Consider the following 16,592-nt stretch of genomic DNA (forward strand, 5'->3'; position numbering starts at 1 on the left):
CTATGTCGAAAAATACAAAAAAACGACATACCCATGTCGAAAATATAAAAAACGACATACATACCCATGTCGAAAAATATCAAAAAACGACATATATACCTATGTCGAAAAATACAAAAAAACGACATACATACCCATGTCGAAAATATCAAAAAACGACATACATACCCATGTCGAAAAATATGAAAAAACGACATACTTACCCATGTCGACAAAAGTTAAAAAACGACATACTTACCCATGTCAAAAAATATGAAAAAACGACACTTACCCATGTCGAAAATATCAAAAAACGACATACATACCTATGTTGAAAAATACAAAAAAACGACATACATACCCATGTCGAAAAATATGAAAAAACGACATACTTACCCATGTCGAAAAAAACTAAAAAAACGACATACATACCTATGTCGAAAAAATACAAAAAAACGACATACATACCTATGTCGAAAAAAGCTAAAAAACGACATACATACCCATGTCGAAAAATATGAAAAAATGACACTTACCCATGTCGAAAAATACAAAGAAACTACATACTTACCCATGTCGAAAAAAGCTAAAAAAACAACATACATACCTATGTCGAAAAATACAAAAAAACGACATACATACCCATGTCGAAAAATATGAAAATACGACATACATACCCATGTCGAAAAATAGAAAAAAACGACATACATACCTATGTCGAAAAATATGAAAAAACGACACTTACCCATGTCGAAAAATACAAAAAAACGACATACTTACCCATGTCGAAAAAAGCTAAAAAACGACATACATACCAATGTCGAAAAATACAAAAAAACGACAAACATACCCATGTCGAAAAATATGAAAAAACGACACTTACCCATGTCGAAAAATACAAAAAAACGACATACTTACCCATGTCGAATATATCAAAAAACGGCATACATACCGATGACGAAAAATATGAAAAAACGACATACATACCCATGTCGAAAAATACAAAAAAACGACATACTTACCCATGTCGAAAAATACAAAAAACGACATACTTACCCATGTCGAAAATATCAAAAAACGACATACATACCTGTCGAAAAATACGAAAAAACGACATACATACCCATGTCGAAAAATACAAAAAACGACATACATACCCATGTCGAAAATATCAAAAAACGACATACATACCTATGTCGAAAAATACGAAAAAACGACATACATACCCATGTCGAAAAATATGAAAAAACGACATACTTACCCATGTCGAAAATATCAAAAAACGACATACATACCTATGTCGAAAAATATGAAAAAACGACATACTTACCCATGTCGAAAATATCAAAAAACGACATACATACCCATGTCGAAAATATCAAAAAACGACATACATACCTATGTCGAAAAATATGAAAAAACGACACTTACCCATGTCGAAAAATACAAAAAAACGACATACTTACCCATGTCGAAAAAGCTAAAAAACGACATACATACCAATGTCGAAAAATACAAAAAAACGACAAACATACCCATGTCGAAAAATATGAAAAAACGACATACTTACGCATGTCGAAAATATAAAAAAACGACATACATACCCATGTCGAAAATATCAAAAAACGACATACATACCTATGTCGAAAAATATGAAAGAACGACACTTACCCATGTCGAAAAATACAAAAAAACGACATACTTACCCATGTCGAATATATCAAAAAACGGCATACATACCGATGACGAAAAATACGAAAAAACGACAAACATACCCATGTCGAAAAATATGAAAAAACAACATACTTACGCATGTCGAAAATATCAAAAAACGACATATATACCTATGTCGAAAAATACAAAAAAACGACATACCCATGTCGAAAATATAAAAAACGACATACATACCCATGTCGAAAAATATCAAAAAACGACATATATACCTATGTCGAAAAATACAAAAAAACGACATACATACCCATGTCGAAAATATCAAAAAACGACATACATACCCATGTCGAAAAATATGAAAAAACGACATACTTACCCATGTCGACAAAAGTTAAAAAACGACATACTTACCCATGTCAAAAAATATGAAAAAACGACACTTACCCATGTCGAAAATATCAAAAAACGACATACATACCTATGTTGAAAAATACAAAAAAACGACATACATACCCATGTCGAAAAATATGAAAAAACGACATACTTACCCATGTCGAAAAAAACTAAAAAAACGACATACATACCTATGTCGAAAAAATACAAAAAAACGACATACATACCTATGTCGAAAAAAGCTAAAAAACGACATACTTACCCATGTCGAAAAAAGCTGAAAAACGACATACATACCCATGTCGAAAAATATGAAAAAATGACACTTACCCATGTCGAAAAATACAAAGAAACTACATACTTACCCATGTCGAAAAAAGCTAAAAAAACAACATACATACCTATGTCGAAAAATACAAAAAAACGACATACATACCCATGTCGAAAAATATGAAAATACGACATACATACCCATGTCGAAAAATAGAAAAAAACGACATACATACCTATGTCGAAAAATATGAAAAAACGACACTTACCCATGTCGAAAAATACAAAAAAACGACATACTTACCCATGTCGAAAAAAGCTAAAAAACGACATACATACCAATGTCGAAAAATACAAAAAAACGACAAACATACCCATGTCGAAAAATATGAAAAAACGACACTTACCCATGTCGAAAAATACAAAAAAACGACATACTTACCCATGTCGAATATATCAAAAAACGGCATACATACCGATGACGAAAAATATGAAAAAACGACATACATACCCATGTCGAAAAATACAAAAAAACGACATACTTACCCATGTCGAAAAATACAAAAAACGACATACTTACCCATGTCGAAAATATCAAAAAACGACATACATACCTATGTCGAAAAATACGAAAAAACGACATACATACCCATGTCGAAAAATACAAAAAACGACATACATACCCATGTCGAAAATACAAAAAAACGACATACTTACCCATGTCGAAAAATACAAAAAACGACATACTTACCCATGTCGAAAATATCAAAAAACGACATACATACCTATGTCGAAAAATACGAAAAAACGACATACATACCCATGTCGAAAAATACAAAAAACGACATACATACCCATGTCGAAAATATCAAAAAACGACATACATACCTATGTCGAAAAATACGAAAAAACGACATACATACCCATGTCGAAAAATATGAAAAAACGACATACTTACCCATGTCGAAAATATCAAAAAACGACATACATACCTATGTCGAAAAATATGAAAAAACGACATACTTACCCATGTCGAAAATATCAAAAAACGACATACATACCCATGTCGAAAATATCAAAAAACGACATACATACCTATGTCGAAAAATATGAAAAAACGACACTTACCCATGTCGAAAAATACAAAAAAACGACATACTTACCCATGTCGAAAAAAGCTAAAAAACGACATACATACCAATGTCGAAAAATACAAAAAAACAACAAACATACCCATGTCGAAAAATATGAAAAAACGACATACTTACGCATGTCGAAAATATAAAAAAACGACATACATACCCATGTCGAATATATCAAAAAACGGCATACATACCTATGTCGAAAAATACGAAAAAACGACATACATACCTATGTCGAAAAAAGCTAAAAAACAACATACATACCTATGTCGAAAAACGCTAAAAAACGACATACTTACCCATGTCGACAAAAGCTGAAAAACGACATACATACCTATGTCGAAAAATACGAAAAAACGACATACATACCCATGTCGAAAATATCAAAAAACGACATACATACCTATGTCGAAAAATACGAAAAAACGACATACATACCCATGTCGAAAAATATGAAAAAACGACACTTACCCATGTCGAAAAATACAAAAAAACGACATACATACCCATGTCGAAAATATCAAAAAACGACATACATACCTATGTCGAAAAATACGAAAAAACGACACTTACCCATGTCGAAAAATACAAAAAAACGACATACATACCCATGTCGAAAACAGCTAAAAAAACGACATACATACCTATGTCGAAAAATACGAAAAAACGACACTTACCCATGTCGAAAAATACAAAGAAACTACATACTTACCCATGTCGAAAAAAGCTAAAAAAACAACATACATACCTATGTCGAAAAATACAAAAAACGACATACATACCCATGTCAAAAAATATGAAAAAACGACATACTTACCCATGTCGAAAATATCAAAAAACGACATACATACCCATGTCGAAAAATATGAAAAAACGACATACATACCCATGTCGAAAATATCAAAAAACGACATACATACCCATGTCGAAAATATCAAAAAACGACATACATACCTATGTCGAAAAATACGAAAAAACGACATACATACCCATGTCGAAAAATACGAAAAAACAACATACATACCCATGTCGAAAAAGGCTAAAGAACGACATACATACCAATGTCGAAAAATACGAAAAAACGACATACCTACCTATGTCGAAAAATACGAAAAAAAGACATACATACCCATGTCGAAAATAATGAAAAAACGACATACTTACCCATGTCGAAAATATCAAAAAACGACATACCTACCTATGTCGAAAAGTGCAAAAAAACGACATACATACCTATGTCGAAAAATACGAACAAATGACATACCTACCTATGTCGAAAAATACTAAACAACATACCTTTGTCGAAAAATACGAAAAAAAACGACATACCTTTTTATGTCAAAAAATACAAAAAAACGACATACAGTAAAAAAAACATACCTACCTTTGTCGAAAAAAGTAAACAAAGCCATACCTACCCATGTCGAAAAATGCTAAAAAACGACATGACTGTCGAAATATATTAAAAAGCAACATACATACATACATGTAAAAAAAACGACAGGTATGTATGTCACTCACAGTGTTGCCTCCCTGCAGCTCTCCGGGCTCTGAAGAGCGCCGCCAACTGGCAGCGAGCTCTGGAGGATGCTCAGCTGGACGAAAGGAAGGACCCCCTGCCGCTTGAAGTGTTTAAGGTGAGCCGGAAATTCATCTACAGTTTAAGATTTCACCTCTATGGTGTGTTGATACTAAACCTTCATGCTAAAATATCACACATTTCAGGTGTGTAACTTTAAATCTTTTGCTAAAAAATTCCATCAGAGATGAATATAATTATATTCTAATTAAGAGGTAAATTATGTCCCCCTCTTCTTTACCTCGATCAATGGATAACTTTTCATCCACTTCTGACAATATTGTAATAACCGTTCAGGGCTCTCCTGACCCACATTGTGTGGCGTGTGTGCGTGTTAACCAAATTAGAGCACATTTGTCTAACCGCGATGACTTTACTGTGTCAGGACCACGTGGACCTGCCCAAACACTCCTTTAAGGCGGGGATGAAGCTGGAGATGGTGTCACCGTGGGAGCAGCTTCAGATCTGCCCTGTTTCTGTCACCAAGGTGAGTCACACAGAAAACAACAAGCCGGCTGACCCCGCCCCCGAGCAATCCTCAGCTGTCCTTTTTAGTGGGATTACTTCTTTTCATTTTTCTTTTTTTTAACCTCCCAGCTTCCTCCAGTAATGCTGACTCAGGTTTATTTGTGTGCTTTTTGGCCTCTATTGGAGAGATGACTGAACATTTTAACTCGGATCAATAAATAATAAACATTTTGTTTTGTATTTCAAACACATTCACCCTCTTTGTCTAGCCTCCCGCCTCACTAATGTAAAAGGTAAAAATCAAGTGAAACCACGTCCATTGCGAATTACCAGAAACTAAATCAAAGCCTAACTGCTAATTAAGAGAGGTAAAAATACATATTATGTGAAAGCAGGTTCAATGTCCTGACACGATCAGTTCATAAGTCACCAACATAAATGCTTTAGTTTCAGGAATATTTCTATGAAATGTTTTAATATTTACACATTACTTATTATATTATTGCAGAACAGAGGATCCTACATTTCCCATCATGCATCTCTAGCATCAAAATTAATTTAGAATTATGCTTTCCCCTTAAACTAAAGACGTAAATAATTAAATGCTCTGTATTGAAGTTTTGGGTTTCCCTCCTCAGGTGTACAACGAGATCTACTTCCAGGTCACTCTGGATGACCTCTCAGCTGATGCTAAACCTCGCTCTGTGGTGTGTCACTCTCACTCACCTGGCATCCTGCCGGTCCAGTGGTGTATGAAGAACGGCGTGTGTCCGGAGCGACCACGTGGATATGAGGGTCCAGACTTCGACTGGGCCGACTACCTGAAGCAGAGCGGGACGGAGGCAGCTCCTGACGCTTGCTTCCCTGATGTAAGAAGGAAATACACTGCTCAGACTTCCTGTTTCTTTTGTTAAGCATGTCACCGGGGCAGAATTAAAGGTCCTGCAGAAAAACGGGTTGATGTTTTAAGTTAGACAGGGCTCATTCACGCTGTTTACACAAATACAAACACAGATACTTGTGAAGTTTCTAAAAAAAAAAAAAAAGAAATCAGGACAGTCTGCCATAAAAGTTTTCCCAGTTGCTCATATTCACACACATCCCTCACAGCGATCTTTTCCCCTGTTTCTGTTGGAGTCGGCCTCTAGTGGACACTCGAGAGACTGCAGTATTTGTTATATTATGTCTCCCATCCTGAGACCCTAAATTGAGCTAAATTGAAAAAATCCTGTTTTGACTCTTTGAGTAGGAGCCTTGTTGTGGAAAATCTTGTTAAGTCGCTGTAAATGTCTCGTAGTCCTGCTTTAGGTCATCTTGACTAAATCGTTATTCTATATGTAAGTTAACTTTTCCTCCCTCTCACTCCTGTACGCTTCTCCTCCTGTTTCTCTTTCTCTGTGTGTGTGTGTGTGTGTGTGTGTGTGTGTGTGTGTGTGTGTTCAGACTTGGCAGAACAGAGGCTTTGTCAAGGACATGTGGCTCGAGGCAGTGAACCCTCACCGGCCCGCGGAGGTGTGTGTGGCTCAGATCACACAGGTCAGAGGACGCCTGCTGTGGCTCCGACTGGAAGGTATAGACGTGTGTGTGTGTGTGTGTGTGTGTGTGTGTGTGTGTGTGTGTGTGTGTGTGTGTGTGTGTGTGTGTGTGTGTGTGTGTGTGTGTGTGTGTGTGTGTGTGTGTGTGTGTGTGTGAGAGAGAGAGTGTGTGAGAGAGAGTGTGTGTGGTGAAAAGCGTGTGTTTTTTTGCACAGAATGGATTAAGTGTTGGAGGATAAAAGAGGACTCCTGCTGTGTCTCTGAAGAAACGGTGTGTGTATTAGTGTGTGTGAAGGCTTCCTCGCTCCTCCTCCACTCTCTCTCTCTTTTTTCTGTCTACCTGTCTGCAGGTGTGGCCAAGCCGCTGTCAGAGTGCATCGTAGACGTCGAGTCCATGGACATCTTTCCTGTCGGCTGGTGCGAGGCAAACACTTACCCTCTGACCCCTCCTCTCAAACCTGTCTGTACGTACACACACACACACACACACACACACACACACACACACACACACACACACACAGAAAATAAACACATATTTATCTTAGAGTGACAGCTGAATACAAACTCTGTTTTTGTTCTGCAGGCCAGAAGCAAAAGAAGATAGCAGTGGTGCAGCCAGAGAAACAGTAAGACACATATTCATCTATCAGACTCATCACAGGTGAACTTTTTAAAGGTGCATGTGGACTCTTTTTTTATTATTTTTTTAAAGCTGATACTCAAGTTGCAGGGCCTTTTATGTAGACAGAGCCAGAAGTTTGCATCATCCTGGTTACATCAACTAGAAAGCCAATGAGAAGAACATGTGGCAAACTACAGAAACTTGTTTGAAGTAAAACAAGTTTCAGAGACACAGCACCCTTAAATATTTCAACATTTAGGTTTTTACTTTAGATGAAGTGTGACACCAGGAGGCGTGTGGACGGTCCATGGGACGGGCGCTTTATTTTGAAAAGACTCCTCCTTTATCGTCTTCAGCAGTCATGACAGATCTTTGACGCTGAGATGAGATTATTAAGGATTTATTAAAGCAGACGCTCCATCTGCAGCTCTGCACAATAATCTATGACGAACAAAAGGTGTTAAATGATCACGCTGTGTTGAGATATCTGCCTTTCCTTTTTTCATTTTAGAGGTTTATTTTTGGACTTTTATGCCTTTACTTTCGAGATAGGTGGATAGAGTTTGAAATGAGGGAGAGAGAGAGAGAGTATCTGTATTTGTATTTTTTACATTAAGATAAAAAAGAAAGCCACTCTGGGCTTCCAGAAAAGGGAAACTTTGGGGGATCATTTTGAGCTTTTACCTCCGAGCATCATTTAGAGGATTTCTTTACAACTACAAAAAGTAAGCAGCTGATTATTCAACATTAGAACTATCATTAGCTGCAGCCCGGACTGGTACGGAGACAAATTGGACATTAAATAGATCAGTTTCTTGCAGTGGGATGATTCGAAAGTTTTGATTGACAAGTGCAAATTTAAACATCAAAATATCGACCACGTGTCCGTCACTGTAAACCGACCACAGTTGCAGTCTGCTTTGCTTCGGCACGTTTGGAAAAATACTTTTCTTTCTACCTTTGAGCTGAGACACCCCCCCCCCCCCCCCATCACTCCAAACACTATGATTGAAACAGTGGCTTTTTAGAGCAGAAATTGCTTTCCCGCAGCACTGATTGATTTTGTTGACGAATTGTGTGTTGCACGGCCGTCGGCTGCAGAGCGCAGCCCCCAGAAGAGGCGGTCACAGAGCGGGAGAAATATGAAGTGTTGAGCTGCACTCGTCTCATCATGAACTCCATCGCTCACCTTCAGGGGGAATCCTTTTATCAATAACCCCCTCTTTGTTTCGCTGCTGCGTCCCAACCCACTAAATCTGAGCCGGCCTGGAGTCTCTGCGGTGAAGATTGATGGTTTAAATGAGCGAGCGTTTGGTTGCTCTGTTGTTTCCTGCCTGATTACATCAGTCGGGATCATTACATTGATTACTTTGACTATATTGAGTTTTGTTTTGTTTTGTTTTTTTTCCACCTGCAGGTTGGCTCCAGCGCAGCCGCTGGAGATGATTCCTGTCAGCCCCTGCCAGCCCGTCGCTGTGGATCCAGGTAATCAAGAGCTGCCTTACACGTTATTTTTCCCGCAGTAATTAATGCTAATGAGCTGCTGTGACGAGAGCGGAGAGAAACCCACCCGCTGCACTCAGAGACAGAAACACCACCAGGCTGTGGTTTGAGGTTTTTTTTTTATCTTCCATGCAAGATCAGATTGCAACAGGAGTATGTAACTTTTCTGGTTTCATTTAAATGTAGGCACACTAAATCTATATTCCGTTAAATTTACAACTAAGCTATAAATCAATACAAATACAATAACATGTAATAGAAGCACACATTATGAGCTCAGGATTCAAAGTAGTCATCGCAGCTTTTACAGCTGTTGTCATGAGAACAAAAAGGGATACAGTGAAGGAGAGAGAGAGGAGCTCTGAAAAGCTTCAGCAGTGAAACCAAAGAGTGACAGCGCGGTCTGCAGACATGCAGGAGATCAGAGTGATAGCAGTATCTCAGTCGGGTAAAAGTCATGCTGGTGACACAGCGGCGTGTTGTGTGCAGAACACAAACGGAAGCCAAAACAAGACGCGACTTGTCTCTTTCTCAGTCCAGCTGCTGATTCTCTCTTTGCATTTTTTTTTTTTCCCTCGCGTACAAAAAACACACTGATGATGTTTTTTGAACTGAATGCTGCTGGAAAGAAAATCTTCATCTTTCACTAAAAGAACTAAAGACGTGAAACTGCCCTCACACTTGCCTGCAGCTGCTCTGGAGGTCGGACAGTAGGAGGGACTGTGGCCAGTCTGAGCTGGAATCAGAAAAGTGGACAAACTAATATGAACAAAGAACTCAAATGATGTTTGTTTGTTTTTTTTGGTAGGCTCTCATTTCAGAGATTTACTACATGTAGGTCTGAATGATACTAAATGTAGAGTCCTGTCTTGATTATAAATGAAGAAGCTTCTTAACTTTGTTCTTGTTGCCAAAAAACACAGAGGCAACAAGATTGTAATAAAAAAGAAGCTAAGTGTTTCCCTTCTCTTGAGTGTTTCCTCTCTTGAGGGGGGAATGGAGATGTTTACTTAAGACATTTTCAGGTGTTATCAGTTTGACCTTTCTCCTGGTACTTCACCCTGTGAGTCTGCAGTCCAATATTTTGCTCAGAATAAAACCAAAGCTCAAAATCAACAGAAAAAAAAAGTCCTGTGAAAAGTCAACACCACTGTATTAAAGCCTGTGCAAAGTTATGTACAAGTTTTTTCTGGATGATTTTCCGCAGCCATAGCAACCCTGGCAGATTAGCTTCCCCTTCCTGTTTGTGTTGCATTTGTCTGTAAACAACATGTAGCATACGAGCACAAAGAGAGCAGTGGGCTGAGCGTTGTTTCCAGAAGAGCCTTTGCCCTTTTTTTTTTATTTAATTTTTTTATCCCAAGTTCTCGTTTTAAAAAACCTCCCACTCGCTCATGCATATTCATCATCTCCGCCTAATTACTATTCAGCCGGCGCCGTGCAGCTCCAGGTGCCGCCGATATTCTGGGGCCGCAGCGAGGGCGGAGAGCAGCATGGAGGAGACGACCTTATTTTAACACGGAGGGACGGGAGGGGGAGGGGGAGGGGGTCACATGATCATTTCTGCCGAGAAAACGCTAAGGGTCACATTCTGCTGATTTGAAGCATTTTTCACAATAAACAATCAGATCAATAAAATTAAAGGCCGATAAAAGTGAAAATGGGAATCATTCAAAGAACAAAGAGTGCATTGTTAAAGACCCTGCAAATCTATTTTCTTCATTATTTCTCTCCCAGCGATCGATCACATCATTGACAAGGCAAATTTATTTATGATATTATGATTCAAAGAGCTTCATAAAACGACATTATTAAAACTCCAAATATGTTAAAGTCAAAATAATTAAGATTACATTAACTGAAGTAAGGATATAAAGAGAATAAAAAGTTAGAGAGCAGAGTGATTAATTAAAATGGTTTAGTTCAAGGCAGCTGTAAACAGGTGAGTCGCTCTTCTAACTTGACTTGATCGTTTTAGGGAAACTTTATCACATGTTCCTGCCTTAAGACGATCTGTGTATCGAAGTGGAAGAGGACTGAGGGACGTCGCACGTTTCAGACTAAAGCTTCATGGATTATTTTAGTATCTCGTACAAACGTCTGTTGATTGTTGTGTCTCTGCGTGTTGACCATTCGGTGTTTTCTCCGTCACAGGCTCGGCTAACGGGAACAGATACTGCTGCTCCAAGATCTATGTGAACCACCGCTGCTTCTCAGGACCTTACCTCAACAAGGGACGCATCGCAGAGCTGCCGCAGGCCGTCGGCCCCGGAAAGTGCACGCTGGTCCTGAAAGAGGTGGGGACAGAGAAGAGCAGGTTTAATCAAAGAGTTCCTCACGTTCAAAGGGAGAGGAGGGGCGGCACAGATTGAGGGAGGGAGGGGGAGGGAGCGATGTGTGAACCACCTGCAGAGCCTCTGTTTTAATGTGAGGAGCTGTCAATCAAGCATGTTTACACACACACACACACACACAGCTCAGCAAAACAGCCTCTTAATGTCTCCAGAGACGGTTTATGTACGAGTGTGTCCACAAAATGTTAAAGATGTCCTTTCTGTTTCATTACTTCAGGTTTGAGCATTTTCTCTGCTTCTTCTGTCAATTCGATTTAGATTTTTTTGTTTTAGTTTTTTTTTTGTTAAATCTGTGCTCTGCTTCTGCCTCCAGCTGCTGAGCATGCTGATTAACGCCGCCTACAAGCCCGGACGCGTCCTGAAGGAGCTGCAGGAGCTGGAGGATCAGAGCTGGGACTGTCAGGAGGAGACCCTCAAAGCCAAGTGAGGAAACACAAAGAAGTGCAGACACCTTTATTTGGCTTTAAACTCACTTATTCATCCTGTTATTAACTTTCAAACGCACTCTATTAAGTCCATACAAACCTATATCACATAGTTGGAGACATTGTTTTGGAATTGGATTTTCCAGTGGCTTTTAAACCCGGTCACACATGAGAGCCTCTCTGTCCCTGCGAGTCCTTACTGCAGCCCCTCCATTGAATTTTTGATGTGATATTTTTTTTTTTTGCAGCAGCAGCAATGGTTTATTTGAGGTCCACATTTTCTTTCACTGCCAGCTGCACGCAGAGCCCAAATTATTCCACAGCTCCAGGCTGCATGCTCGGTGTTTTCTAATCAGAAATGTCCCCATTTATCCTGCTGCAGTGAGGAAGAATGGGCCAGTCAGGGGGATGCAGTGAGTCACCTGCACAGCCATCGCAGTCATGCATGAATGTTTGGAGAACTTAACAAAGAGTTACTCTTCATTTGCCGCTGCGTGTCGGGTCAGAGTCGGTGTGAGGAGAAGCTGCATCGAGGTTCAAATGACATTTACACATGCCGACATTAAGAAGCAGGTTTTTTGTTTGTTTTTTAAATATTTTTCGGGGGGGACAGTGGAGAGAGGGGAGGAATGACATGACGGGAATGGAGCCACAGGTCAGACTTGAACCCGGGCCGCCCGGAGGGACCTAACCGCTGAGCTTAATACAGAAAGCTTTCACAGAAACAGAAGCGATTCTAATACGACTATTTGGGCCCGCGAGGAAAAAACGTTTGGACCCCAGTGCGCTCGGCCATCTGAACTCAAATTTTTTAAAAGTTTAAATTGTATATTTATTTAAATTGTGTTTTTTTCCTTGACTAAATGGACTCTAAGAAATGTAAGATTCTAGTAGGAAATCTTCCTCAGACTTTTGCAGAACGTTTTCAGACCGAGTGTGAAGCAGACTCAGCACACTGCGGGTCAGCTCACCTTTCCCGACCTTCAACATTAAATGGAAGATTACAGATCTGATCCTCAACACGATCCCACCTGCTCTATTAAAACGGCCCATTTTCACATTGCTACTCTGCAGGTGATCATCGTTCACAGTCAAGTGCTGTGTGATAGATAGATGACACATCCTTTTAATTATGCATCGATCTGGTAAATAACAGTGGCTGCTTTCCTCTCTTCTCCTTTACATAGATATAAAGGGAAGACGTATCGCTCCACCATCCGGATCGTTCGCCTCGCAGACCAGATCTCGTCCTTCTGCCGCAGGGTGTGTTTGAAGCTGCAGTGCTGCCCGAACCTCTTCAGCCCCGTCCTCGTCCCCGATAAGTGCCCAGAGAACTGCTCCGTCCAGACCAAAACCAAATACAGTGAGTGTGTGTCATTAAACGCATCACTTCCTGCACCACAGCTATGAGGAGCAGACCAATCAAAGCTCTGCAGAGTGTGTAATTTTCTCTGATGACTAGGTGGACTCTGCTTCGGGATGCATTGTTTTTCCAACATGTGCTGTGCATCTGCAGCTTATTACTACGGCAAGAAGAGGAAGCTGTCCAAGCCGGCGGGTGGAGAGGAGGTGACGGAGGGGGAGCTGGCCAAGCCGGCGCGCCGCAGGAAGAAGAGGAAAGCCATCTTTGTGCAGAAGAAGAGACGCTCGTCCACTGTGGATTACACTCCTGCTGGCTCCCCGCAGGTTGGCCTGCTCGACACTGCGCACACTCTGTCTCTTCTTCCTCGTGTTCTTCGTCGTCCAGCTCGAGCAGACATTATCGTGTTGGTCTCAGCAGTTACAGGCTTTTTAATTTAGAACAAAAAGTCTTTGGAACGAGAAGGATGGGAGATCAGATGAAGCTTTTAGACTTTTATATGATCCAATAAAGTTGTTGTGAGTTGAACTGATTTAAGAAGCAGAAGTCACCTGCTTAAAATAGGTCACGCACTTCCAGCTAAACGACTTAAAATCTTTGTAAATGATCGATAATGGAGCCGTTACGTTTCCATCAGTGAATCCCTGCAGCCTGGAGTTTGGCTCAAAAATACTGAATCTTAAAAAAAGGATCACATCCCTCGAAATAAATCCACATCTAATGATTTATAATCATTTCATTCACTTTAGACTTAAACCATAGTTTTAGCCCAGCTCACATATCTCCTCCTCTGTGGGATTATAAATGTGTTAAAGGGACTGTTTGTCCGTTAAAGAAGATTCTCCAACTTGCCCAAAGTTCGGCCGATTAGTTATTTTTATTCAGTGTGTAAAACCTGGTCCGCGTCAGGTTGATGTTTTTAGAGCAGGTGAAAGCGGACTGTAACGCCCGATGAGCGCCTCACCTCTCTGACTCCAAGCTTTCCCTCTCCCTTCAGGACAGCGACGAAGGAGAGGAGGATGAGGAGATGGCGATGCAGTCGGGCAGTGAAGGCACCAGCTCGGAGCCTCGCGAGGACCAGACCGACGCCTCGTCGGTGGAGGTGACCAGCAGCCGGCCCCGCCGAGCCGCCACGCTGCGCAGAGCGTTCAGCGTCGGGAACACCACGAGCAGCCAGGAGGCTCCCGAGGGCCGCAGGAGGTCGACGCGCTCGCTGTCCACCTACAACCAGGACAACAAATATCAGCCGGCTACAGGTCAAGACGTGCAGGTACACACACACACACACACCGAGAGAACACACAGATAGGTTCAAGTTTAAGAGTCACCTTAAAGGTTTAGAAAGACGACCTGTTGGTCATTTGAAAGTGTTAGCATTAGCATGTCTAGCATTGGAAATGAACTTTGAACTTTTAGCACGTTTGGAGCTGCAAAGTTAAAATGAAGATGAACAGCCTGGGCAGATTAGTTTACACTTAAATCATTCATGTTTTTACAACCAAAAAAATGAACAGCAGGGTTACGCCTCAACTGAGAACGATAAATCCAACAGTGGATTAAATCAGTGTTGGGATTAAATGATTAAGGCAGACAGATGTTTGTGACAATGTCATTTACAGTGTGTGTGTTGGTGTGTGTGTGTGTGTGTGTGTGTGTCAGGCGGAGGAGGAGGAGGAGGGTCAGCTGGTTTTGGACAGAAATCCTTTGGAGTGGAGCGTAGACGAGGTCGTTGAGTTCATCAACTCTACTGACTGTGCTTCTCTGGCGAACATCTTCCAGGAACAGGTACACACACACACACACACACACACACACACACACACACACACACACCTACACACCCACCCACACACACACACACACACACACACACACACACACACACACACACACACACACACACACACACACACACACACACACACACACACACACACACACACACACACACACACACACACACACACACACACACACACACACACACACACACACACACACACACACACACACACACACACACACACACACACACACACACACACTGCACTTTTTCTACTTTTTTAAACTGAATTTCCTGAAAGCGTCTTCACTGTTTGTGTGTTGTGTGCAGGACATCGACGGCCAGGCGCTGCTCTTGCTCACTCTGCCCACCGTTCAGGAGTGCATGGACCTGAAGCTCGGCCCCGCCATCAAGCTCTGTCACCAGATAGAGCGCGTCAAGGTGGCCTTTTACAGACAGTACGCCAACTGATCGCAGAGCGGCACTGACGGCGCGCTTGGATTTACTAAATATGGTGGACGTGCGCGGACTGGGAACGGTTGGATTAGGCGCCTCCTGGTGGAACGTTTTGGAACATTTTTTTTTTTCAACTCGCAGAAAGAACTGTTATTTTTTTTGGAGCAGTTGCAGAAAGACCCGGGCGGAGTTAAAGGAGGGAAGGAGCTGTAGGATTCATTCCTGGATTATTGTCGGAGTAGAACGTGACACAGACTTCCCCGCTCTTGAACACTGGTTGAACAAAACGCATCGGAGTGGATCCACGCGCTCGTTCTGAGGACTTGTACCGGAGACATTTCTTGCTTTTTTTTTTTTTTTTTTTTTTTTCCTTTCTCATTTTATTTGTGACAGAGGAGCTTTATAGCATTTAAGTTAAAGATCATTTGTGACCTTGAAGAGTTTCCCCCTTTGTGTGCGATCTGATTGGTCCTGAAAAAATCTATTCACCAGTATTTAACCAACCAAGAAGTAATATATTTGGAATATTTATTGTTATCCTAATTTATGCGGAGGTGTCTATTTGAGTGAAGATAAATTGAAGTTGTATTAAGTTAAAATGAACCAATCAAACCCCGTAAACATTGAAGCGATCTCACAAACAGAAAGCAGGACGTGAGTTTATTTAGATTTCAGCTTCAGAGGTAAAAAGTCGTTGGGCTTTGACGCTCACGTCTCTTTGTTACGATCACACCAAACAATCATATAAGCTGTTCTGTGTCCATCTATGCAAATGCTCGGCAGATATTTTTGATAAGTAAGAAAATAAATTTCTATTGATTTGTATGTGTTTGTCTTGACGTTTCTTTGCAGTATTTGAGCTCATGGAAACTCTTATTCTAGGATTCTGGGTTTTTTTCACGCGTGTATATAAAGCAGGGAATCTTTGGGGTGTCTCCTCATGTCTTTGGATTCTTGAGTGTGGGCTCGTGCGTGTTGAAAGCGAGCAGAGAGACAGGGAGGCATTTCTGTCAGGACCTAAAGGCAATTTCAACCTAAATCTTAAAAAG

General features: G+C 40.6%; 1 protein-coding gene across 4 annotated transcripts in view; it reads left to right on the top strand.

The window, feature by feature from the left end:
• The window catches only part of sfmbt2 (Scm like with four mbt domains 2), a 41,282-nt gene extending 24,914 nt beyond the window's left edge, over positions 1-16,368 (top strand). For all 4 annotated transcript variants that reach the window (XM_079335235.1, XM_079335238.1, XM_079335237.1 and 1 more), the window contains 14 exons: positions 4,995-5,092; positions 5,420-5,521; positions 6,141-6,371; positions 6,946-7,072; positions 7,388-7,501; positions 7,624-7,666; positions 9,080-9,147; positions 11,320-11,462; positions 11,833-11,942; positions 13,132-13,307; positions 13,461-13,630; positions 14,302-14,574; positions 14,964-15,089; positions 15,418-16,368. In XM_079335235.1, coding sequence (XP_079191361.1) covers positions 4,995-5,092; positions 5,420-5,521; positions 6,141-6,371; positions 6,946-7,072; positions 7,388-7,501; positions 7,624-7,666; positions 9,080-9,147; positions 11,320-11,462; positions 11,833-11,942; positions 13,132-13,307; positions 13,461-13,630; positions 14,302-14,574; positions 14,964-15,089; positions 15,418-15,558 — 1,922 coding nt within the window. In that variant the 3' untranslated portion in view covers positions 15,559-16,368. The remainder of the gene's footprint in view (positions 1-4,994; positions 5,093-5,419; positions 5,522-6,140; positions 6,372-6,945; positions 7,073-7,387; positions 7,502-7,623; positions 7,667-9,079; positions 9,148-11,319; positions 11,463-11,832; positions 11,943-13,131; positions 13,308-13,460; positions 13,631-14,301; positions 14,575-14,963; positions 15,090-15,417) is intronic.
• The last annotated feature ends 224 nt before the right edge of the window (positions 16,369-16,592 follow it).

The sequence above is a fragment of the Symphodus melops genome (genome assembly GCF_947650265.1).
Source record: "Symphodus melops genome assembly, chromosome: 22".
In the NCBI taxonomy this organism is placed as follows: domain Eukaryota; kingdom Metazoa; phylum Chordata; class Actinopteri; order Labriformes; family Labridae; genus Symphodus; species Symphodus melops.